Source organism: Pseudoliparis swirei, unplaced genomic scaffold (assembly GCF_029220125.1).
Source record: "Pseudoliparis swirei isolate HS2019 ecotype Mariana Trench unplaced genomic scaffold, NWPU_hadal_v1 hadal_39, whole genome shotgun sequence".
In the NCBI taxonomy this organism is placed as follows: domain Eukaryota; kingdom Metazoa; phylum Chordata; class Actinopteri; order Perciformes; family Liparidae; genus Pseudoliparis; species Pseudoliparis swirei.
In genome coordinates, this window is record NW_026613275.1 from 17,351 (window position 1) to 42,950 (window position 25,600).

At 50.1% G+C, this 25,600-nt stretch overlaps 1 protein-coding gene across 1 annotated transcript; it reads right to left on the minus strand.

Annotated features, from left to right (window-relative positions):
* Positions 1-2,111: 2,111 nt before the first annotated feature.
* Positions 2,112-21,215, minus strand: LOC130191326 (protocadherin-1-like). The gene is made up of 3 exons (XM_056411019.1): positions 20,599-21,215; positions 8,963-9,785; positions 2,112-4,439 (listed from the first exon to the last, which is right to left on the minus strand). Exons 2-3 carry the CDS (start codon positions 9,761-9,763, stop codon positions 2,208-2,210), a joined length of 3,033 nt encoding a protein of 1,010 aa, XP_056266994.1. The 5' UTR covers positions 9,764-9,785; positions 20,599-21,215; the 3' UTR covers positions 2,112-2,207.
* Between the last annotated feature and the right edge of the window lie 4,385 nt (positions 21,216-25,600).

Genomic DNA, 25,600 nt, shown 5'->3' on the forward strand with positions numbered 1-25,600 from the left:
TATTATATACAGATTTATTATATACAGATATGTTATATATATTATATACAAATATATAGATATATTATATACAGATATATATTAAAGACAGATATATATTATATATAAATATATTATATATAGATAAATATATATATATATTATAAACAGATATATTATATACAGATATATATATATTATAAACAGATATATTATATACAGATATATATATATATTATATACAGATATATATATATATTATAAACAGATATATTATATACAGATATATATATATATATTATAAACAGATATATTCTATACTCAGAGCAGCTTGTTGACAAACAGCCGGCGGGCGGAGGGATACGAAAAGAAAGTAGTTCTCATCCAATAGCACCTCTTTGATCTTTTCTCTGATTGTGTGTATATGTCTGTGTGTGTGCGTGTATGTGTGTGTGTGTGTGTGTGTGTGTGTGTGCGTGTATGAGTGTCAGAGACAATAGCAAACATCATATATAAACTGCACTCTTCATTGAAGCTCCATCTCTCCACAGAAGGAGGATTGTTCCTGATTGGATGGAAGGAAAGAGGGGGAGGGGAGGGGGTCATTACTATGAGTCAGCACACACACACAGGTTGTGTTACCATGGAGACAGACGAGTGGGTCAGCGTAAAAGCGAGGAAGAGTGCTGTGGGACTGTTAATGTGGACGGGGGAGGGGGGCTCGTGGTCACATGACAGAGGAATTCCACCGCGGTCACATGACTTCACATGAGACGCGTTCTATTTTATCTTTTGTCTGCACATCATGGCGGCTTTCAAAATAAAAAACTGGATGATTTCCTCCTGAATTAAACGCTTTTATTTTGAAAGTGAATGTTTGACTTCTCACGCTGTTCATGTTTCAGGACTGAAGCCGTCGTCGAGGATCAAGAGGGCTGAAGCATGGAGACTCCCAGTGGCCCCGCCCCCTCCCAGTGAATGCACAGAGCGCCACTTCTTTAACGTTGTAACCAACATGTTTTATTGAAGTTAAATCTGCGTTTGAGCCGTCAAAATAAAACAAAAAGCAAAATATTAATCACTGTACAAGAAGATCACATGACTCAGCAGGTGTGACGATGAGCCCAGCAGGACACAGGTGTGTCTTTGGTACAGGTGAGTCTTTAGAAATGCTCACACACACACACACACACTCACACACACTCACTCTCACAACATAGTGTCATCCTGGGTGATTGTCTCAGTTTCTTTCACAGTGAACGTTTTTAATCCATCACACAACAGCATCTCCCCCCCCCCCCCTTTGTACATTAAATAGATTAGAGCAAGGCACTCTGGGTAAAACGAGGCAGGAAGCGACCTGCCATAAATCTGTGCAAACAATTGACTTCTTAAAGCATCTGAGGAGGTTCAGCTGTCTCAGTACCTGTTGGTCCTTCATCACGGCTCTGGACAACCCCCTAGCTCCTCCCCCTCCCCTAGCTCCTTCCGTTAGCTCCTCCCCTTAGCTCCTCCCCCTCCCTTAGCCCCTACTCTCCCCTAGCTCCTTCCCTTAGCTCCTCCCCTAGCTCCTCCCCCTCCCTTAGCCCCTACTCTCCCCTAGCTCCTTCCCTTAGCTCCTCCCCTAGCTCCTCCCCCTCCCTTAGCCCCTACTCTCCCCTAGCTCCTTCCCTTAGCCCCTCCTCTCCCCGAGCTCCTCCCCCCTTACATTGGTGGGGACCCGGATGGCGGCGCTCAGTCTGGCCCCAACAGAAGAACACTCACAAAATAATAATACAATAATACAATAATACAAGAATAAAATAATAAAATGCTCGTCTTCGTCATAATTCCCCGGTTGTGATAATGAAGCAATGAGAAGCTGTGAGGACAGAATGAGGAGAACACGTGAACATGAGCTCCTTCATGTGAGGAGGAGGAGGAGGGGAGGAGGAGGAGGAGGGGGAGGGGAGACCGGGGTCATCAACACGTCTTCATTTACCCTCACGTACGTTTGTTGTTCGCTCGCTTCAAAACAAACACAAAATAAACACAATGAAAAAAAGTAAAGTGTTTTTGTGGATCCAGAGTTCTTTGTGAGGTACAGATGAGTGAGCCCGTCTCTGGTCCATCCCATAATGACAAAACAACAACAAATGGAAGAACACAACCAGAACCAAAGATGGAAGCAGCTGTGGGGGGGCGGGGCTCTCTGGCCTCGGGATACCGGCCGGCCGAACGAGTCCCGGCTACCACAGCGGCTGCCGGGCCCAGTAGCGGTCGTGGTCTCCTACCTGTTTGCTGTACTTGGGCGGGTTGGCCTTGTAGCTGTAGTCCGAGTACTGGTCCGAGCCCGTGGACGTGTTGTCGCCCGTCCCCACGAAGGTGTTGGCGGCCGGCAGCTCCTGCACCGCCTGGTGCTTCTTGGAGGCCGAGGGCGACTGCGGCTGCAGCTGGATGGAGGGCAGCGGCGAGTTGGAGCGGTAGTGGCGGCCCAGGTCGGGGCTGCCCGGCGGGTAGTTGAGGGGCAGGTGGATCCGGGGCCCGGCGCCGGCGTCCTCGGCCGCGTGGCTGAACGGGAGGCCCTTCTGCGGGCCGGCCTCCGGGTCCTCCTCCTCCGGCGGCGGCTTGGCCGCTCGGGGCGCCTTGCCCTTGCGGCTGCGCTTGGCCTTGCCGCCCTTGGCGCCCGGCGTGGGCGCGTACAGGTCCTTGCTCTCCTTCTTGCCGGCCTGGTAGCCGCTCTTGGCGTCCTTCTGCAGCCGGTGTCTGATGACCACCACGGCCACGATGACCAGGACCACGCCGGCGATCCCCGCCAGGCTGCCGTACAGGATGTTGCTGCGCTGGGCCAGGGCGTAGTCGGGGTCCCCGGCGATGTCGCGGTCCAGCGGCGTGTAGAGGCTGTGGCCCACCAGCGCCTCGATGAGCGACACGTTGGACTTGGTGTCGTTGACGAACACGTGCACCAGCGCCGTGGTGTGGCGGGGGGGCTTGCCCTTATCGCCGACGCGCACCACCAGGCGGTGCAGCCCGTTGTGCTTGCCGGTGAACTCCTGCACCAGCGTGATCTCGCCGCTGTCGGGCGCGATGTGGAACAGGCCGTACGGGTTCCCCCCCGTGATGGCGTACTCCAGCTCGGCGTTGGGCCCGGAGTCGATGTCCTCGGCCTCCACCGCCTCCACGGCGCTGTCCGGCGGCGTGACGGGGGACATGTAGGTGTAGGAGGAGTTGGCCGGCTTGGTGACGTAGGGGGCGTTGTCGTTCTCGTCCAGGACGTTGATGGTCACGCCCACGTAGGAGGAGCGCGGCGGGTCGCCGGCGTCCACGGCCTTCAGGCGGAAGGTGTAGGTGCTCTCCTTCTCGCGGTCGAAGGAGATGCTGGACAGGATGGTCCCGGTGCCGTTCTGGATCACAAACTTGCCGTCGTCCGGTTCCACGAACAGCGTCACCCGGGCGTTCTCGCCCTCGTCGGCGTCGGTGACCGTCACCACGCCGACGGGGTTGAGCGGAGTCATGTTCTCGATGACGGAGAAGCTGTAGATGCCCAGCATGAACTTGGGGTCGTTGTCGTTGCGGTCCAGGACGTTGACCACCACGGTGGCGGTGGCGGTTTTGCCGGGCACGCCTTCGTCCGCCGCCGCCACGCGGAACTCGTAGCGCTCCGTCTCCTCCCGGTCCAGGAGGTTCTTGGCGCGGATCTCCCCGGTGTCGGCCTCGATGTCAAACAGCCGGGCGGCCGGCGGGTCCAGGATGCTGTAGACCAGCTCGGCGTTGGTGCCGCTGTCTGCGTCGGTCGCCGCGACGAACGCCACCGTGTCTCCCGGCCGGTTGCCCTCGGCGAAGTCCACCTCGAGCCGCGCGGGGGCGAAGACGGGCGTGTTGTCGTTCACGTCCGTGACCTGCACCCTGAGGGAGTTGGAGCTGGACAGCGCCGGGTTCCCCGAATCCACCGCCACGATTTCGATCCTGTACTCCCGGAGGCGCTCGTAATCCAGCACCGTCGTGGTCTGCAGGAAGTACTTCCTCTTCCGGTCGTTGGTCGACTCGCTGGCGGGCCACAGCTGGAACGGGACGTCGCCGGCGACCACGCACGTCACCACCGCGTTCTCGCCCTCGTCGCGGTCCGACACCTGGACCAGCGCCACGGCCGTGCCGACGGGCATGTCCTCGGAGATGTTGGCCACGCCGTCCTGGTGCGTCACCAGCCCGATGCCGCGGATCTCCACGGCCGGCGCGTTGTCGTTCTGGTCCCGGACCGTGATGGTCACCAGCGCCTTGGAGCTCTTGGAGTTGGGCCCGCGGTCTTTGGCCACCACGAAGAACTTGAGGAAGCTCTCCTCCTCGCGGTCCATCAGGCCCTTGACGTAGATGACGCCCGTGGAGCGGTCGATGCGCAGCAGCCTCTGCACCACCTCCGACGCCTGGTGGAGGCTGTAGTCGATCTCTCCGTTGGGGCCGATGTCGGCGTCGTTGGCTCGAACCTGAAAACCACCAGAAGAGTGTTGGTGACCGAGAGAACCCAGACAAAGAGAACCCCGACAAAGAGAACCCCGACAAAGAGGCGGGACACTCGTCCCCCTCGGCTGGACTCGACCTCCTGACTCTCGGACCACTGACGCGCCTCGCAGCTCCCGAGGTGTGAACCGCAGCGAGCGCACACCGGATCACCGGCCTCTCGCGGCCAGACCGGGGACCGCCAACGCTCCTCTGGTTACCGAGCTGCTCGGCCCATGAGAGACCAGAGAGGAGCCGGACGGGGCCCGACGCCCAGCGGCAGAGCGAGGCCATCGGGTCGTCGGCAGAGCCGCCAGGAGACCTCGTCCCTCGTAGGACTCTGACGCTCTTCAGCTGATCATTCAGAATGATGGAGATGTGAGATGTTGAACATCTGATTTAAAGGCCCCGGGGCTGCCGGGTCAGCGGCGCTCAGCCGGGGCGCCGCGTGAGGAGGCTTCACTCTTTAAGGCCGTTACTCCTTTTTAGAGCTCAACGGGGCCAAACGCCGCTCAGCAGCTCTCCTCCTGACATCAGGAGCGTCTGCCAGCTGGAGTCTGGGAGCCCATTCCACAGTCCACAAGGGCTTTAAGGAATATCTAGGGTATATTCAAGATGTATTTATGGTATATATAGGGTATATTTATGGTATATTTAAAGTATATTTATGGTATATTTAAAGTATATTCATGGTAAATATATATATTTAAGGTATATTTATGATATATTTAAAGTATATTTATGGTAAATATATATATTTACTGTATATTTATGATATATTTAAAGTATATCTATGGTATATTTATGATATTAAAGTATATTTATGGAATATATATTGAAAGTATAATCATGGTAAATATATATATTTACGGTATATATATTTAAAGTATATTCATGGTAAATATATATATTTATGGTATATTTATGATAAATTTAAAGTATATTTATGATGAAATTATTTCTGTAAGATTCTAAATATGGAGGACTCAAAATGACTTAAGTATAAATAAATAAATGCATGAATAAATATAGGAATAAATAAATGCTTAAATAAATAAATGTTTAAATAAATAAATGTATAAATAAATAAATAAATGCTTAAATAAATGTATAAATAAATAAATACAGGAATGAATAAATATAAAAGTTATAAATCAACAGGACATCATTAAATAAATATATTTCTATATTTCTTCATTTATTTATTTCTCTATTTACGTGTCCACACGTATTTCTTCATTTATTTATGTGTGACATTTACGTGTCCGTATATTCAAATGAGCTGGGCGGTCCGAACCTCTGTCTGAAGCATGATTGGTCACAGGAGTGTGATGCACCTGGTGTGTTATGCTCGACTACTTCTGCCTGGCACATGATGCTGAAGCTCGCTCAGCTAACCGTTAGCAGAAGTTAGCCGAGACAGCTTTCTGACTTCAGACGTTTATCAATTCCAAAGTGCACTGAGTACAGACTCGTGATCTTCTGGAGTCTGGTCTTGGGAGTCTGGTCTTGTGAGTCTGGTCTTGGGAGTCTGGTCTTGGGAGTCTGGTCTTGGGAGTCTGGTCTTGGGAGTCTGGTCTTGGGAGTCTGGTCTTTTGAGTCTGGTCTTGGGAGTCTGGTCTTGGGAGTCTGGTCTTGTGAGTCTGGTCTTGTGAGTCTGGTCTTGGGAGTCTGGTCTTGTGAGTCTGGTCTTGGGAGTCTGGTCTTGGGAGTCTGGTCTTGTGAGTCTGGTCTTGGGAGTCTGGTCTTGTGAGTCTGGTCTTGTGAGTCTGGTCTTGTGAGTCTGGTCTTGAGAGTCTGGTCTTGGGAGTCTGGTCTTGTGAGTCTGGTCTTGTGAGTCTGGTCTTGTGAGTCTGGTCTTGAGAGTCTGGTCTTGGGAGTCTGGTCTTGTGAGTCTGGTCTTGAGAGTCTGGTCTTGAGAGTCTGGTCTTGTGAGTCTGGTCTTGAGAGTCTGGTCTTGGGAGTCTGGTCTTGGGAGTCTGGTCTTGTGAGTCTGGTCTTGTGAGTCTGGTCTTGTGAGTCTGGTCTTGTGAGTCTGGTCTTGAGAGTCTGGTCTTGGGAGTCTGGTCTTGTGAGTCTGGTCTTGAGAGTCTGGTCTTGTGAGTCTGGTCTTGAGAGTCTGGTCTTGGGAGTCTGGTCTTGTGAGTCTGGTCTTGAGAGTCTGGTCTTGGGGGTCTGGTATTGTGAGTCTGGTCTTGGGAGTCCAGCCTCTCGAGGACGCAGGACGGTCTTTCTGGTCTTGTGACGTCACCACATCAACTGTTCTTGCTCATGAATTTACTCCACTTATTCACTGTAACATACGTGACAGTGGAGTAGAATGTGTTGCGGTGTTCCCTGTCGTTTGGCGTATACTCCGCCCACAGTAGCCTGGTACTTGTTCCCGAATAAACGGTCATAACTATAAAACGTCTCGTAGCTTTCCTGACCCAGGGTCGCTACAATATGAAGTTATGAATCATAACCCTCAGTCATACTGCCGTAACGTTATATTTTAATAAATAATTAATTCTTTGTGCTCTTTAGATCCTCCAAAACCTAATTACATCTCTCTCTCTCTCTCTCGCTCTATATATATATATATATATAGATCAGGCTTCTCTCGGCGGCCACACAGCGCGCTGAGCGCCCGGAGCTCTCTGGTCCCACGAGAAGAACCTCAAATCTCCGTCGCATATCCTTATTAGGCTGAATCTCGATAAACCGACCACAGATTTGATGCTTAAACTACTAACTTCTGGGCTGAAAACATCCTTAAATTACATTCCGTGACTCAACAACAGTAGTATTTAGAATGTACAGACAAGAACGCATAATAAACGATGTTCATCTTCAGGTCCAGGTGCTCGGGATCGATTGCTTCTGTCTTGCTCCCCGACTTGACCAATCCTGTTTAACAATGAGGTTCGGACCGCCCAGCTCATTTGAATATACGGACACGTAAATGTCACACATAAATAAATGAAGAAATACAGAAATATATTTATTTAATGATGTCCTGTTGATTTATAACTTATATTTATTCATTCCTGTATTTATTTATTTATTTATACATTTATTTAAGCATTTATTTATTTATTCCTATATTTAGTCATGCATTTATTTATTTATACTTAAGTCATTTTGAGTCATCCATATCTAAATACATGCCGGTACGTTAATGTCGAGCTGAATTTTGGGGGAATGAAATGCATTTGGTGGGACGGTTCCTCCATTAAAACAATAACTTTAATCTTCATTCTTAAAGCTCCGTCATCAGTGCTGCACCTTTAAAATGACTACAAACAGAAAATATTTTTATTTTCTAAATTAAATAGAACATTTTATTTTGTCATTCAGAGAATTTGAATAAGAACCAAATAAAAGCCGAAGACATGAAGTGTCCGGTGCTCTGGGAGGTTCAGGGGCAGGAACACAGCGTGGTTATAACCGCCGCTCTTCCTGGTGAATTATTGACGGCTTCTGAGAACCCAGCAGAGATGTTGACCTCCGTTAACCAGTAACCAGCCGGGGCCTGAGGCCTGAGGCCAAGGTCCAGGACCAGGACCAGGGCCTCGTGCATCCATCAGATGGGTCACATGATTACATAATCTCTTAACCGTGTCTTGGTCGGTTAAGAGATTCAGGTGCCAATCAGGTGCAAGAGCTGTATTTGAATTTAAAATGAGAGGAAGAGGAGGGCAGGGAGAGGAGGGGAGGGGGAGGGAGAGGAGGGGAGGGAGAGGGAGAGGAAGAGGAGGGGAGGGAGAGGAAGAGGAAGAGGAGGCGAGGGAGAGGGAGAGGAGGGGAGGGAGAGGGAGAGGGAGAGGAAGAGGAGGGGAGGGAGAGGAAGAGGAGGGGAGGGAGGAGAGAGGAAGAGGAGGGAGGAGAGGAAGAGGAAGAGGAAGGGAGGGAGGGGAGGGGAGGGAGAGGGAGAGGAAGAGGAGGGAGGGAGGAAGAGGGAGGAGAGGAGAGGAGGGAGGAGGAGGAAGAGGAGGGAGGAGGAGGAGGAAGAGGAGGGAGGAAGAGGAGGAGGAGGAGACAGGAGGGAGGAAGAGGAGGAGGAGGGAGGAGGGAGGGAGAGGGAGAGGAGGGAGAGGAGGAGAGGAGAGGAGGGGAGGGAGAGGAAGAGGAGGAAGAGGAAGAGGAGGGGAGGGAGAGGGAGAGGAAGAGGAAGAGGAAGAGGAGGGAGGGAGAGGGAGAGGAAGAGGAGGGAGAGGAAGAGGTGGGGAGGGAGAGGAAGGAGAGGAAGAGGAGGTGAGGGAGAGGGAGAAGAGGGGAGGGAGAGGAAGAGGAGGGGAGGGAGAGGGAGAGGAGGGGAGGGAGAGGAAGAGGAGGGGAGGGAGAGGGACAGGAAGAGGAGGGGAGGGAGAGGAGGGCGTGACGTGTCCACAGGAGCAGAACCTGCTGATCAATACTGAGATCCCAACGTCCTGAAGACTCACAACGTGACTCCATCACTTATTGATCAGTTTCCTGTCACCAGAAGCAGCCGAGCAGCTCAGAGCCATGAATAAGCCCCGCCCCTCACCTGCAGCACCGAGTGTCCCTGCGGGCTGTTCTCGGGCAGCTCCGCCTGGTAGCCGCTCCTCTCGTAGCGCGGCGCGTTGTCGTTCTGGTCCGTGACGCTGACCCTCAGCAGGGCGCTGCTCGCCCGCGGCGGCGTGCCCCCGTCCACCACGCGCACGTTCAGGTCGTACGAGTCCTTGCGCTCGCGGTCCAGGTCGCCCATGACGACCAGCTGCGGCTGCTTCTCGTCAGAGTCCTCGGACACCCGCAGGCCGAACAGCCGGTCGGCGTCGGGCCCGGCGCTCAGCGTGTACTCGGCCACGCCGTTGGCGCCGGCGTCCCGGTCGGTCGCCGCGGGGATGGAGAACAGGGCGCCCACGGGCGTGTTCTCGGGGACGGAGAGCGCCAGGATGGGCGAGGAGAACTGCGGCGTGTTGTCGTTGATGTCCAGCACCTGGACGCGGCCCTCGATGAGCCGGGGGCCCGAGCCCGCCGCCATGTCGGTGATGGACACCTCGAACTCCAGGAAGCACTCGCCGCCCGCGGCGTGGCGGCAGTCTCGCAGCGCCTCGCGGTCCAGAGGCACCTCCGTGGTGAAGATGTCGCCCGTCCTGCCGTCCACGCGCAGGTAGGGCGCCCCCACCTCCAGCTTGTACAGGTGGCCCGAGTCCGGCAGGCCGCGGTCCGCCGCCAGGCCGCCGACCAGCGAGTTGGGCGGCTGCTCCTCGGGGACCCGGTACAGGAGGTCGGAGGGCGCAGCGCCGCACGCCGCCAGCAGGGCGAGCGCCAGGCACAAGAGGGAGCAGCGCCTCGGCGCCGCCATGGCTCCGCCCCTCGGGATCGCCCTGAGAGAGGAGGAGCACACGCTACGTCACAGGCTACGTCACACGCCACGTCACACGCCACGTACACGCCACGTACACGCCACGTCACAGGCTACGTCACACGCTGCGTCACACGCTACGTCACAGGCTACGTCACACGCTACGTCACAGGCTACGTCACACGCTACGTCACAGGCTACGTCACACGCTACGTCACAGGCTACGTCACAGGCTACGTCACACGCTACGTCACAGGTTACGTCACAGGCTACGTCACACGCTACGTCACAGGCTACGTCACACGCTACGTCACAGGCTACGTCACACGCTACGTCACAGGCTACGTCACACGCTACGTCACACGCTACGTCACAGGCTACGTCACACGCTACGTCACAGGCTACGTCACACGCTGCGTCACACGCTACGTCACACGCTGCGTCACAGGCTACGTCACACGCGACGTCACAGGCTACGTCACACGCTACGTCACAGGCTACGTCACACGCTGCGTCACAGGCTGCGTCACACGCTACGTCACACGCTACGTCACAGGCTACGTCACACGCAACGTCACACGCTGTGTCACAGGCTACGTCACACGCTACGTCACAGGATACGTCACACGGCGCCACAGGCTACGCCACGCACGCCACACGCTACGCCACACGCTACGCCACACGCTACACCACACGCTACGCCACACGCTACACCACACGCTACGCCACACGCTACGCCACACGCTACACCACACGCTACACGCTACGGCACACGCTACACCACACGCTACGCCACACGCTACGTCACAGGCTCGTCACGCTCGTCACAGGCTACGTCTGCGCTACGCCACGCTGCGCCACAGGCTACGTCTGCGCTACGTCACAGGCTACGTCACACGCTGCGTCACACGCTACGTCACACGCTGCGTCACAGGCTACGTCACACGCGACGTCACAGGCTACGTCACAGGCTACGTCACACGCTACGTCACACGCTGCGTCACAGGCTGCGTCACAGGCTGCGTCACAGGCTGCGTCACACGCTGCGTCACACGCTGCGTCACACGCTGCGTCACACGCTGCGTCACAGGCTACGTCACACGCTGCGTCACACGCTGCGTCACAGGCTGCGTCACACGCTGCGTCACACGCTGCGTCACACGCTGCGTCACAGGCTGCGTCTGCAGTGCGTCTGCGTCCAGAACAGTGCGTCATCCTGCACAGTAACGCTGATTTATTTCAACATGTAAACGTGTTTACCTTTCAACATGTTAGCGTGTGACGTCCAGAACAGTGACGTCATCCTGCCGGTAAAGAGGATTTATTTCAACATGTAAACGTGTTTATTTCAACATGTAAACGTGTTTATTTCAACATGTTAACGTGTTTATTTCAACATGTTAACATGTGTTTATTTCAACATGTTAACGTGTTTATTTCAACATGTTAACATGTGTTTATTTCAACATGTAAACGTGTTTATTTCAACATGTTAACGTGTTTATTTCAACATGTTAACGTGTTTATTTCAACATGTTAACGTGTTTATTTCAACATGTTAACATGTGTTTATTTCAACATGTAAACGTGTTTATTTCAACATGTTAACGTGTTTATTTCAACATATTAACATGTGTTTATTTCAAACATGTTAACATGTGTTTATTTCAACATGTAAACGTGTTTATTTCAACATGTTAACATGTGTTTATTTCAACATGTTAACGTGTTTATTTCAACATGTTAACATGTGTTTATTTCAACATGTTAACGTGTTTATTTCAACATGTTAACATGTGTTTATTTCAACATGTTAATGTGTTTATTTCAACATGTTAACATGTGTTTATTTCAACATGTAAACGTGTTTATTTCAACATGTTAACGTGTTTATTTCAACATGTTAACGTGTTTATTTCAACATGTTAACATGTGTTTATTTCAACATGTTAACGTGTTTATTTCAACATGTACATGTGTTTATTTCAACATGTTAACGTGTTTATTTCAACATGTCACCGGTTCTTTGTTTGGTCGATGAGCTCAAAGGTCAAAGTTCAGTTTCTGAAGAGGTAAACAGAAGTCCTCCATTCAGCAGCAGCAGTTTGAGCTGCTGCTCAGTTGTTCATCTCAAGTGTGTCTGTTGGCTCCCTGCTGTGACACACACACACACACACAGACACACACACACCTAATTACCCCTGTGTGAATGTGAATGAGTATGTGGGGGGATGGGGCGTCGCTGTGTTTACAAGTGTGAATGTGCATGTGAATGCCTCCTGTCTCTGTGTGTGTGTGTGTGTGTCTGTGTGTGTGTGTGTCTGTGTGTGTGTGTGTGTGTGTGTGTGTGTCTGTGTGTGTGTGTGTGTGTGTGTGTGTGTGTGTGTGTGTGTGTGTGTCTGTGTGTGTGTGTGTGTGTCTGTGTGTGTGTGTGTGTGTCTGTGTGTGTCTGTGTGTGTGTGTGTGTGTCTGTGTGTGTGTGTGTGTGTCTGTGTGTATGTGTGTGTGTCTCTGTGTGTGTGTGTGTGTGTGTGTGTGTGTCTGTGTGTGTGTGTGTGTGTCTGTGTGTCTGTGTGTGTGTGTCTGTGTCTCTGTGTGTGTGTGTGTGTCTCTGTGTGTGTGTGTCTCTGTGTGTATGTGTGTGTGTGTGTACGTGTTTGTACGTGTGTGTGTGTGTTTCTTTTCTCACATTTGTATGCAGAGCTGCCAAATACCCACAACCCTCTGACCTCTGACCCCCCCCCCCCCCGGCATCTCACTTGTCACCGTGGAAACGGAGCTGAAGCAACAGTGAGGTCTGATCTGCTGACCAACCGGTGAATTAAACTATAAACTATATACCGTATATAAACTATGTTAACTATAAACCATATATAAACTATATTAACTACATAAACTATATTAACTATATTAACTACACCCTCATATTCTCCTCTGAGGTTGTGACCGGTGGTTTTCTCTGTGATGCTCATCGATCGGAGGAGGCGGAGCTAATCCCTCCATTAGAAGGTAATGATGTCATCTTTTCAGCTGAAATGTTGTTGTTGTTGTTATTGATCAGCAGCTCGTTAACAAAGGAAGAGTAGAGCATGTGAAACATCGTCACGGTTACCGGCAGTCGGAGAAACTCCACTGAGCAACAAAGCTGACATGTTGGTTCACATGGCGTGTGTGTGTGTGTGTAAATGTGTGTGAGTGTGTGAGTGTACGTTCATGTGTGTGCGTGTGTGTTTAAGTGTGTGTGTGACAATACAAAGACATGTCCATTTCCATGTGTAAAGAAGCAGGCAGTCAGCGTGTGAGACAAAGAGTGTGTCCATGACAAAGCAGCCAATGGCCTCGTCACCCCACAGGGTGGGTGTGTGTGTGCGTGCGTGTGCGTGCGTGTGTGTGCGTGCGTGCATGTGCGTGTGTGTGCATGTGCGCATGTGTGTGTGTGTGTGTGTGCGTGTGTGTGCGTGCGTGTGCGTGCGTGTGCGTGTGTGTGTCATTGGGTTTCAAAGTAGAACATCCTGAAAACTCACGGTGTTAATAAAGTTTCCCAAGAACACGTGTTCTACTGGTCACAGCTAGTGGCGTTAGCTAGTGACGTTAGCTAGTGACGTTAGCAGCACCGCTAACAGAGAAACAGCAGAGGTTCAGTTCAGTTACATGGTGATGCATTCAGGCTCTGCTCAGTGAACATGAGTACTGAAGGTAAATGATAACGTTATCATGATGCGTTCAGGCTCTGAAGACACCTGAACTCACCTAGAGACACCTGAACTCACCTAGAGACACCTGAACTCACCGAGAGACACCTGAACTCACCAAGAGACACCTGAACTCACCTAGAGACACCTGAACTCACCTAGAGACACCTGAACTCACCAAGAGACACCTGAACTGACCTAGAGACACCTGAACTCACCAAGAGACACCTGATTGTGGACTACCCCCATCTCCATAGGCGGAGTGCAGTGAGAGGTCCAGCAGCTTCAAGTTCCTCGGCGCACATCTGTGTTCTGACAGGTTGCATCACCGGGAACTGCACCGCCTGGAGAGCGGGGCACTACAGAGGGTGGTCTCCATCCTGGACATATACACCAAGCGGTGCGTGGCCAGGGCCAAACGGATGATGGCAGGCGATACCGCAGTATCAGTGTCAGACAACAGACTGAGGGACAGCTTCTTCAGTCAGGCCATCAGGCTGCTGAACAAGGACTGAGACCCTCATTAACACTACACACCAGAACATATTCTGTGAATATCTATGGCCATGGTGTATATTTTATTACATTGTTTATATATATATATATTGTATATATATATTGTATGTATATACATATATATATATATTGTCTCAAAAAGTGTATATTTTATTACATTGTTTTATATATATATATTGCCATGATGTATATTCTATTACATTGTTTTATATATATATTGTTAATACTTTCTTCTTTTTTTTTGTGTGGATATTGTATAGTTTATTCTCATTCTTATTCTTTTTAGTGAGTTTTGCACATAAGAATTTCACGAACCGATTATACTTGTATAAAAGGGGATGTGACAATAAAAAACTTGAAACTTGAAACTTGAAACTTGAACTCACCTAGAGACACCTGAACTCACCTAGAGACACCTGAACTCACCAAGAGACACCTGAAGAGACACCTGAACTCACCTAGAGACACCTGAACTCACCTAGAGACACCTGAACTCACCAAGAGACACCTGAATGCACCTAGAGACACCTGAACTCACCTAGAGACACCTGAACTCACCTAGAGACACCTGAACTCACCAAGAGACACCTGAACTGACCTAGAGACACCTGAACTCACCTAGAGACACCTGAACTCACCTAGAGACACCTGAACTCACCTAGAGACACCTGAACTCACCAAGAGACACCTGAATGCACCTAGAGACACCTGAACTCACCTAGAGACACCTGAACTCACCAAGAGACACCTGAACTGACCTAGAGACACCTGAACTCACCTAGAGACACCTGAACTCACCTAGAGACACCTGAACTGACCTAGAGACACCTGAACTCACCAAGAGACACCTGAACTCACCTAGAGACACCTGAACTCACCTAGAGACACCTGAACTCACCAAGAGACACCTGAACTCACCTAGAGACACCTGAACTCACCTAGAGACACCTGCACTCACCTAGAGACACCTGAACTCACCAAGAGACACCTAAACTCACCTAGAGACACCTGAACTCACCTAGAGACACCTGAACTGACCTAGAGACACCTGAACTCACCTAGAGACACCTGAACTCACCAAGAGACACCTGAACTCACCTAGAGACACCTGAACTCACCAAGAGACACCTGAACTCACCTAGAGACACCTGAACTCACCAAGAGACACCTGAACTCACCTAGAGACACCTGAACTCACCAAGAGACACCTGAACTCACCTAGAGACACCTGAACTCACCTAGAGACACCTGAACTCACCTAGAGACACCTGAACTCACCTAGAGACACCTGAACTCACCAAGAGACACCTGAACTCACCTAGAGACACCTGAACTCACCAAGAGACACCTGAACTCACCTAGAGACACCTGAACTCACCAAGAGACACCTGAACTCACCAAGAGACACCTGAACTCACATAGAGACACCTGAACTCACTGAGAGACACCTGAACTCACCTAGAGACACCTGAACTCACCAAGAGACACCTGAACTCACCTAGAGACACCTGAACTCACCAAGAGACACCTGAACTCACCTAGAGACACCTGAACTCACCAAGAGACACCTGAACTCACCTAGAGACACCTGAACTCACCAAGAGACACCTGAACTCACCTAGAGACACCTGAACTCACCTAGAGACACCTGAACTCACCTAGAGACACCTGAACTCACCAAGAGACACCTGAACTCACCTAGAGACACCTGAACTCACCAAGAGACACCTGAACTCACCAAGAGACACCTGAACTCACCTAGAGACACCTGAACTCACCTAGAGACACCTGAACTCACCTAGAGACACCTGAACTCACCAAGAGACACCTGAACTCACCTAGAGACACCTGAACTCACCAAGAGACACCTGAACTCACCTAGAGACACCTGAACTCACCAAGAGACACCTGAACTCACCTTGTGCACATAGCTCACGCTCTGCAGACAAACAGCTGACTCAGTGCTTCTAAAGGTTCTTCCTGGTTTCAGTGTGTGGGCCGAACAGCTGACACACACACACACACATACGCACACACATGCACACAAACACACACATCACACACACACAGCCCCCCCCCCCCCCCTCAGACAGAAGGGGATTATGGGATGGCGGATGAGCAGCTGGTATGAAGTAAAGATCAGGAACAGTTTTTAATCCACAGGAACATATTTACTCCACATGTCTGACTTCACCTGAACGCATCACGAGCACATGAACGCATCACGAGCACCTGAACGCATCACCAGCACCTGAACGCATCACCAGCACCTGAACGCATCACGAGCACATGAACGCATCACGAGCACCTGAATGCATCACGAGCACCTGAACGCATCACGAGCACCTGAATGCATCACGAGCACCTGAACGCATCACCAGCACATGAACGCATCACGAGCACATGAACGCATCACGAGCACCTGAACGCATCACCAGCACCTGAACGCATCACGAGCACATGAACGCATCACGAGCACCTGAACGCATCACAAGCACCTGAATGCATCACCAGCACCTGAACGCATCACGAGCACATGAACGCATCACCAGCACCTGAACGCATCACGAGCACATGAACGCATCACGAGCACCTGAACGCATCACGAGCACCTGAACGCATCACGAGCACCTGAACGCATCACGAGCACCTGAATGCATCACGAGCAAATGAACGCATCACGAGCACATGAACGCATCACGAGCACATGAACGCATCACGAGCACATGAATGCATCACGGGCACATGAACGCATCACCAGCACCTGAACGCATCACGAGCACATGAACGCATCACCAGCAACTGAATGCATCACGAGCACATGAACGCATCACCAGCAACTGAATGCATCACGAGCACATGAATGCATCACGAGCACATGAACGCATCACCAGCACCTGAACGCATCACGAGCACATGAATGCATCACCAGCACCTGAACGCATCACGAGCACCTGAACGCATCACGAGCACCTGAACGCATCACGAGCACATGAACGCATCACGAGCACATGAACGCATCACGAGCACCTGAACGCATCACGAGCACCTGAACACATCACCAGCACATGAACGCATCACCAGCACCTGAACACATCACCAGCACATGAATGCATCACGAGCACATGAACGCATCACCAGCACCTGAACGCATCACGAGCACATGAACGCATCACGAGCACATCACCAGCACCTGAACGCATCACGAGCACATGAACGCATCACGAGCACCTGAACGCATCACGAGCACATGAACGCATCACGAGCACCTGAACGCATCACGAGCACATGAACGCATCACGAGCACATGAACGCATCACGAGCACATGAACGCATCACCAGCACCTGAACGCATCACGAGCACATGAACGCATCACGAGCACCTGAACGCATCACGAGCACATGAACGCATCACCAGCACCTGAACGCATCACGAGCACATGAACGCATCACGAGCACCTGAACGCATCACAAGCACATAAACGCATCACGAGCACATGAACGCATCACAAGCACCTGAATGCATCACCAGCACCTGAACGCATCACAAGCACCTGAATGCATCACCAGCATCTGAACGCATCACCAGCACCTGAACGCATCACAAGCACCTGAACGCATCACAAGCTCTGTCTCTGTGTGTATGTGTGTGTGAGTGTGTGTGTCTCTGTGTGTATGTGTGTGTGTCTCTGTGTGTATGTGTGTGTGAGTTTTTTGTTTTTAATCAAAGCTCAGGGTTGAAGAGCATTTATTGATTCATGGAGCATTAAAACGTCCTTAGTGAAGCAAGATCATGTTCATATCCTAGACCAGAGACCAGAGACCAGAGACCAGAGACTAGAGACTAGAGACCAGAGACTAGAGACTAGAGACTAGAGACCAGAGACCAGAGACTAGAGACCAGAGACCAGAGACTAGAGACTAGAGACTAGAGACCAGAGACCAGAGACCAGAGACCAGAGACTAGAGACCAGAGACCAGAGACTAGAGACCAGAGACTAGAGACCAGAGACCAGAGACTAGAGACTAGAGACCAGAGACCAGAGACTAGAGACCAGAGACTAGAGACCAGAGACCAGAGACTAGAGACCAGAGACCAGAGACCAGAGACCAGAGACTAGAGACCAGAGACTAGAGACCAGAGACAAGAGACCAGAGACAAGAGACTAGAGACCAGAGACCAGCTGGTCACCTGGACGGTTTCACCTGATATGAATAAATACCTGCCGTGAAAACGATGTCAGCAGAATCATGGACATCCTTAATGTATCACACACACACCGTCACACACACACACACACACCGTCTCACACACACACACACACACCGTCACACACACCAAACCCGTTTCCTCTCATCATAATGACACATTAACCACTCGACTCGCTCAGATCTCCAATTTTTACGCGGAAATGTGCAGAACGGACTGAGTCCGACCTCCTCCTCCTCTCCCTCTCCTCCTCCTCCTCCTCCTCTCCCTCTCTCTCTCTCTCCTCCTCCTCCTCCTCCCTCCTCCTCTTTGTAATTCCATCCTCTTCCCCCCCCCCACACACACGGCAGGGAAAATGTGGTAACATAAATTGGACCCCTTCAGAGTTAGAGGGAATCCCGAAGTTTGGTATCAAATCTCCGACCTCGCCCACAAGTATATATATATATAAATAAAATTATATATATATATACACACACATATCCATATATATCTATATATATACTGTATATACACACACACATATATATATATTCATGTGTGTGTTTATATATGTATATATATTATATACATACACACATATATATATATAAATATATACACACACATGTATATATATACATATATATAGACATATGTATCTATTTATATATACACATACACACATATATATACATATATATATACATACGCACATATATATAGACATATGTATCTATATATACACACACACACACATATATATACATATATACACTACCGTTCAAAAGTTTGGGATCACTTAGAAATGACTTTATTTTTCAAAGTAAAGCACTGTTTTTTCAATAAAGATAACATTAATCATAAATACCCTCTCTACATTGTTAATGTGGTAAATGACTCTTCTAGGTGGAACGTCTGGTTTCTAATGACATGTCTCCAGAGGTGTATAGAGGCCCATTTCATCATCACTCCAGTGTTCTGATGGTACATTGTGTTATCGCCTTAGAAGACAAATGTCTGATTAGAAAACCCGTGCAATTATGTTAGCACAGCTGAAAACAGTTATGCTGGTGATATAAGCTATACAACTGGCCTTCCTTTGAGCTTGAAGTTTGTAGAACAAAATTAATATTTCAAATATTAATCATTATTTCTAACCTTGTCAATGTCTTGACTATATTTTATATTCATTTGATAAATAAAAGTGTGATTTTTCATGGAAGACACAAAATTGTCTGGGTGATCCCAAACTTTTGAACGGTAGTGTATATACATACTCACATATATATATATATATATATATATGTATATATACACACATGTATATGTACAGGAGAAGAGGGCCCCTCAGCCCTCAGAGCCTTTAAGGAACTCTTTATATATATTTTTTCAGACCCTGACGTCAACATTTAAACCAGATTAATTCAGTTAGAAAACCAAAATGCTGAAGCGCCACCACCACCAGTGACACACACTCAGCCCTGAGTCTGTACTGGGGGGGAGGGGTCAAAGGTCAAGTGTAGGAAACCAAAGCGTTGTTTCCCACGAAGCAGCTCCTCTGAAAGGGGAGGTGTGGCTGGCGGAGAGCGGCCGCGGTGGCGTTCCACTACTCCAGCTGGAGGCAGATGCAGTTTGCATGTAAATACCCCCCCCCCCCCCCCTAACATGTAAAACAGGTCCAACGCCCATCCTCCTCCCTCCCGTAGGACTGGAGGGACCGGCCGGACGGGATTCCCGGCTGTTGACGCTCGTTCACCTGTCCACCCTCCAGTGAAACTACACCTCCACCTGTATTTTGACTCCAACCAGCCGATGCCACAGGTGCCAGGAGGCCCGAGGTTGGCATGTGGGCGTGGACGATGAATGGACCTGTTGTCTTGGAGCAGGAGCCCCTGAAGGCAGCTGGAGCATTACAGCTCATTTTACTGCCATTTTAAATTATTGTGCAGAGTCCTGCAGAAGTCTCCAGCGCCTGGGATGGAGACATCACACACACACACACACACACACACACACACACACACACACACACACACACACACACACACACACACACACACACACACACACACACACACACACACACACACACACACACTGCGTGGAGCCTGCACGATGCTGGCTTTGGGTTTTTACAGTTTCAGAGGTTAGAAAAGAGGAAGCTGTGTTTTATGACTGCTAGACATGGGGGGATCGATACCACTATAGTGTAATGTCGGTAAAACGCCCATTATAGCCTGAATATGAACATGCGATCGATTGAAACGGAGGTTTTTACCAACAAGTGTTCCTCAGCGCGGAGGTTCTCCCCTCGCTGCTTTAATAAAGTGAGACGGAACAAAGTGGAATATTCCACCTGCAGCGTTCAGGGGAATAATAATGAGTTAGATGAGTCACGTTATGTAAAGATGCGGATCGTGGAGAGAAGTTCCTACCTGGACCGGGGGACAGCCGCGCGGTTACCCGGCTCTGGGCGCTCCAGCCTCGGCTACAGGCTCCGCTCCTCCTCGGTAACCAGATGGAGCCGTGAGAAAAAAAATGGAAAATCGAACAACACCCCGAAATTAACAATCCACAACGCCGGGAAAAAACAAAGAAAGACCGTAGAAATAAATCAAACAATCCTAGAAGACAGGCACATTCCTCCAATTCCGTTTCTTAATTTCTGTCCGGTTGTAATGTCGTGACCAGCGCTGCGCATCGACCCGGAGATCCGTTCTCTCTCTCGGGGAGGCGAAAGTGGGGAGGGGGGGCTGGACACCCGTGCGGACCGGGGTCACACCTCGCTGTTACTCCGTGAGGACGTCACCACCGGGCGGCTTGTAACGACAGCATCCTCCGGCTCGTGTCGTGCGGGGTGGCGGAGGACGGAGCACCGACCGGGAGACGAGGGAAAAAATATTTAATTAAGGGACCAAAAAACGGTTAAAAAGAAACACACGGTCCGGTTGGTGCGCTTAGTTTCCACCCCGACGCGCGGTCACCGCTCCGCCGCTACTAACTGTGTCCGCTCGCGGTCCGACACGGAGCAGGTCAGCGTGACGAGGACTGACTCCAGACCGAGGCCTCTCTCTCTCTCTCTCTCTCTCTCTCTCTCTCTCTCTCTCTCTCTCTCTCTCTCTCTCTCTACTATACCCGGAGGGGGCGGGGCCAGCATCCACCTGAACTACTGCGCGTGTTTCCCAATGTCTTGTGACAGGTATGGCGACTTATCGTACTTCCATGTTGCTTTAAGTACCGGGGCTCATGCGGGGTTGTTGATGTTTTCGGACCAGTTAAACTGTAACTGTCTGCGGCAGCTCGGAGTCACAGGTCCGAGTCTCCGTTAGCTGACATTAAACTAGGACCGATCACATGACACACATGACGTGCCCGCCCTCCTCTCTGATTCAAACGGTCAACACGACAGCGGTTAGAGTCCGCGTCCCTCATTTCCACTCGCACGGACAGTAATACATGTCTCTCTCTCTCTCGCTCGCGCTCCACAGCGGAGAGGCGGGAAGAGCGTCCGTCTCTCGCGCGCTGAGCGCCACCTCCAGGCGGGAAGCGGCACGCGACGGGAGGGCGGGAGGGAGCGAGACAGAGCGCTCGAGCAGGCTTTTCCCGCCACTGAGAGAGCAGGGAGACGGCAGGGAACGTCGAACAGAAATGGAGTCTGGTAAGTGTAACAGTCTGTACGTTACGGCCGCCATGGAAGCCATTATGAGCCATAAGAGCACCGGCAGCATGTGGGGGAGGGAGGCTGCTCTTGAAAGCAGCTTACTGGACTGTATTACACACAACACATATGGATTATGTTGTTGTGTGGGCTTCTTTTGCATATGGCCGCCTCATTCGCAGTTCATCTGCTTAGGGAACATTCAAAAATATATTTTAAAGAGATTTTGAGTTTATTAGGACACAATAAAATATTTATATACATGTAGGTATATACAAATGTATGTATACGTATAGGAATATATATATGTAAATATATATATATTTACATATATACGTAAATAGATATATACACATGAAGCATCAGTTTCAAGAATATATATCTATGTAACTGATGAATGTATGTGTATTTTATATATATATTATATATAGACGTGTATCTATACATATATTTGTATAGAAGGATATATAAATATATATATTTTGAATTAATTAATTAAAATTGAAATGTTTTCTATTTGATAAATGTTAGCTAGTTTATAAATTTTACTTTTTTTATTTTGATTAATTCTAAATAAAAAACACAACAAATATATTTTATATAAGTAAAACACAATTACAATACCAGTCCCCTAAAACGTATGCCTTTTATTGATCTAATTGGATAACCGTGATGGGTAAATGAACACTGTATTGATTAGTCAGACTCCTCAGGTGAGATGTTTCTGCTCATCCAGACGCTCCAAACCACCAGAACCAGACGGATCCGGAGCGTTCACCGATCCTCTAATCACGCGTTATTGATCACCTTTGTGGCTCACACCGGCTAGAAATGGATTTGTTCTCCTCTGAAGCGAATGAATGAAAGATTTCCGTCTGAATGGACGCCACCGACGTTACGTTAGACTCTTATTGAGAACAAAGTGGACCGTCCATAAGCAGCGTGTTAACAAACCCCACCCGCCTGGCACCGGCAGTGGGTTAAAACAAAGGCTGAAGATGTGCAGACCCAGAGGAGTCTGAACCTCCGGCTCCGTCTCCCAGCATGCCGCTGGGCGATTAACCTCTCCGGCGGCCTCTGATCAGCTGTAATATCCTGATCAATATTCTCAGCGGTGCTCCGCGGCCCGGCTCACATTCACCACCATGGTTATGAAGTTAGTTCACACAGTTAAAAGTTACACTTCTACTTCAGTCATTCGGCTTTTTTCTTGTTAATTATGGAATTTATTTCGTGGTTATCTTGATTTTCATTGATTTGGTCCATTTCCACGTGTCTCCTCAGGCCGGTCTGCGTCCCGATGAGCTCCAGGCTAACTCATGATGGAGCGAGCCACTGCCGTCTGCTGCTGGGGACGTGTTGGGACTCATCTAACATCTGATACAACTTGATCATCAGCTTTCAATCATCTCCCCGGAGCCCACACATCTTCTGACCACAGAACAAAGCTGGTTGGTCTCCAGAGGATCAACGTAGGAACCTTCATCGTGGACGAGGACACGAGGAGGACGAGGACCACTTCCTGTCTCCTTCAAACGTCTCTGTGGACCCTCGTCACGAAGCCAGGGAACAAAGGAGACTCAGGATGAGTCAAAGATAGGACTCTGAAACCAGAAGACAACCTCAGGTTGTATAGAAGTCTATGCTTCATGGGTTAAAGCTGCATTCTCTCTTCTGACCACCAGGGGGCGACTCCTCTGGTTGTATAGAAGTCTATGCTTCATGTGTTAAAGCTGCATTCTCTCTCCTGGCCACCAGGGGGCGACTGATCTGGTTGTATAGAAGTCTATGCTTCCTGGGTTAAAGCTGCATTCTCTCTTCTGACCACCAGGGGGCGACTCCTCTGGTTGTATAGAAGTCTATGCTTCATGGGTTAAAGCTGCATTCTCTCTTCTGACCAGCAGGGGGCGACTCCTCTGGTTGTATAGAAGTCTATGCTTCATGTGTTAACGCTGCATTCTCTCTTCTGACCACCAGCGACTCCTCTGGTTGTATAGAAGTCTATGCTTCATGGGTTAAAGCTGCATTCTCTCTCCTGACCACCAGGGGGTGACTCCTCTGGTTGTGTAGAAGTATATGCTTCATGGGTTAAAGCTGCATTCTCTCTCCTGACCACCAGGGGGCTCCTCTGGTTGTGTAGAAGTCTATGCTTCATGTGTTGAAGCTGCATTCTCTCTCCTGACCACCAGGGGCGACTCATCTGGTTGTATAGAAGTCTCTGCCTGTTCTAAGGGTTGGCTTCCCTCCAATGCATGTGGAGGGTTATGTTTAGTACCTTTAGTGCGATGACGTGTGTTAGTGGTGTGCATCTTTGTTTACTTCATGTTTTATTAATAACAACAACACTAATGAGACATTCCACTGCAGGTAGTGATTAATTACAGCATCTTTAAATAATAAAATAAAAGCTGTCAGATGAAATAATGGAAAACACGAGACACACGAGCAGAACCAGAAACCAGGAAAGTGAATTTCCTTCATCAGACAGGAAGTCAGGCTAATTATCTCGCTATAAAAGACAACAAGAGTTATTATAATCCTCCACAGGATTAATCTAATCATCATTCATCACCAAACAAAGAAAACGGTGTTTCTGCTCCATTGACTCCTAAAGGCTGGAACAGGAAGTGACTCGGGGCCCGGAGAGTTCCTCCAAGTTAAAGTGAATTAGTCCAAGTGGTCCAAAGTGAAGGTGTCAAGGGGGCGAGGACGCCGATAAGAATATTAATTATTCAACTGAATTATTGAATTATTAATGGAGAGAATGAATGAAGTGATTCAATGGGACAAAATCTAGGTCCCAATAACAAGAGGCTGGGAGTCCGTCTGGAGCGCCAGGCTCCTCTGAGGAGACCAGAGTCTGCACGGAAAGGACCAGGATGTGGACCCGCCTGGTCTCAGGCCCCCACCAGGGTGAGACGTGACCTCGGCCCTCAGTCAGAGGGTGAGACGTGATCACGGCCCTCAGTCAGGGTGAGACGTGACCTCGGCCCTCAGTCAGAGGGTGAGACGTGATCACGGCCCTCAGTCAGGATGAGACGTGACCTCGGCCCTCAGTCAGAGGGTGAGACGTGACCTCGGCCCTCAGTCAGAGGGTGAGACGTGACCTCGGCCCTCAGTCAGAGGGTGAGACGTGATCACGGCCCTCAGTCAGGGTGAGACGTGACCTCGGCCCTCAGTCAGAGGGTGAGACGTGACCTCGGCCCTCAGTCAGAGGGTGAGACGTGATCACGGCCCTCAGTCAGGGTGAGACGTGACCTCGGCCCTCAGTCAGAGGGTGAGACGTGATCACGGCCCTCAGTCAGGATGAGACGTGACCTCGGCCCTCAGTCAGAGGGTGAGACGTGACCTCGGCCCTCAGTCAGAGGGTGAGACGTGACCTCGGCCCTCAGTCAGAGGGTGAGACGTGATCACGGCCCTCAGTCAGGATGAGACGTGACCTCGGCCCTCAGTCAGAGGGTGAGACGTGACCTCGGCCCTCAGTCAGAGGGTGAGACGTGACCTCGGCCCTCAGTCAGGGTGAGACGTGACCTCGGCCCTCAGTCAGGGTGAGACGTGACCTCGACCCTCAGTCAGGGTGAGACGTGACCTCGGCCCTCAGTCAGAGGGTGAGACGTGATCACGGCCCTCAGTCAGAGGGTGAGACGTGACCTCGACCCTCAGTCAGAGGGTGAGACGTGATCACGGCCCTCAGTCAGAGGGTGAGACGTGACCTCGGCCCTCAGTCAGGATGAGACGTGACCTCGGCCCTCAGTCAGCGTGAGACGTGACCTCGGCCC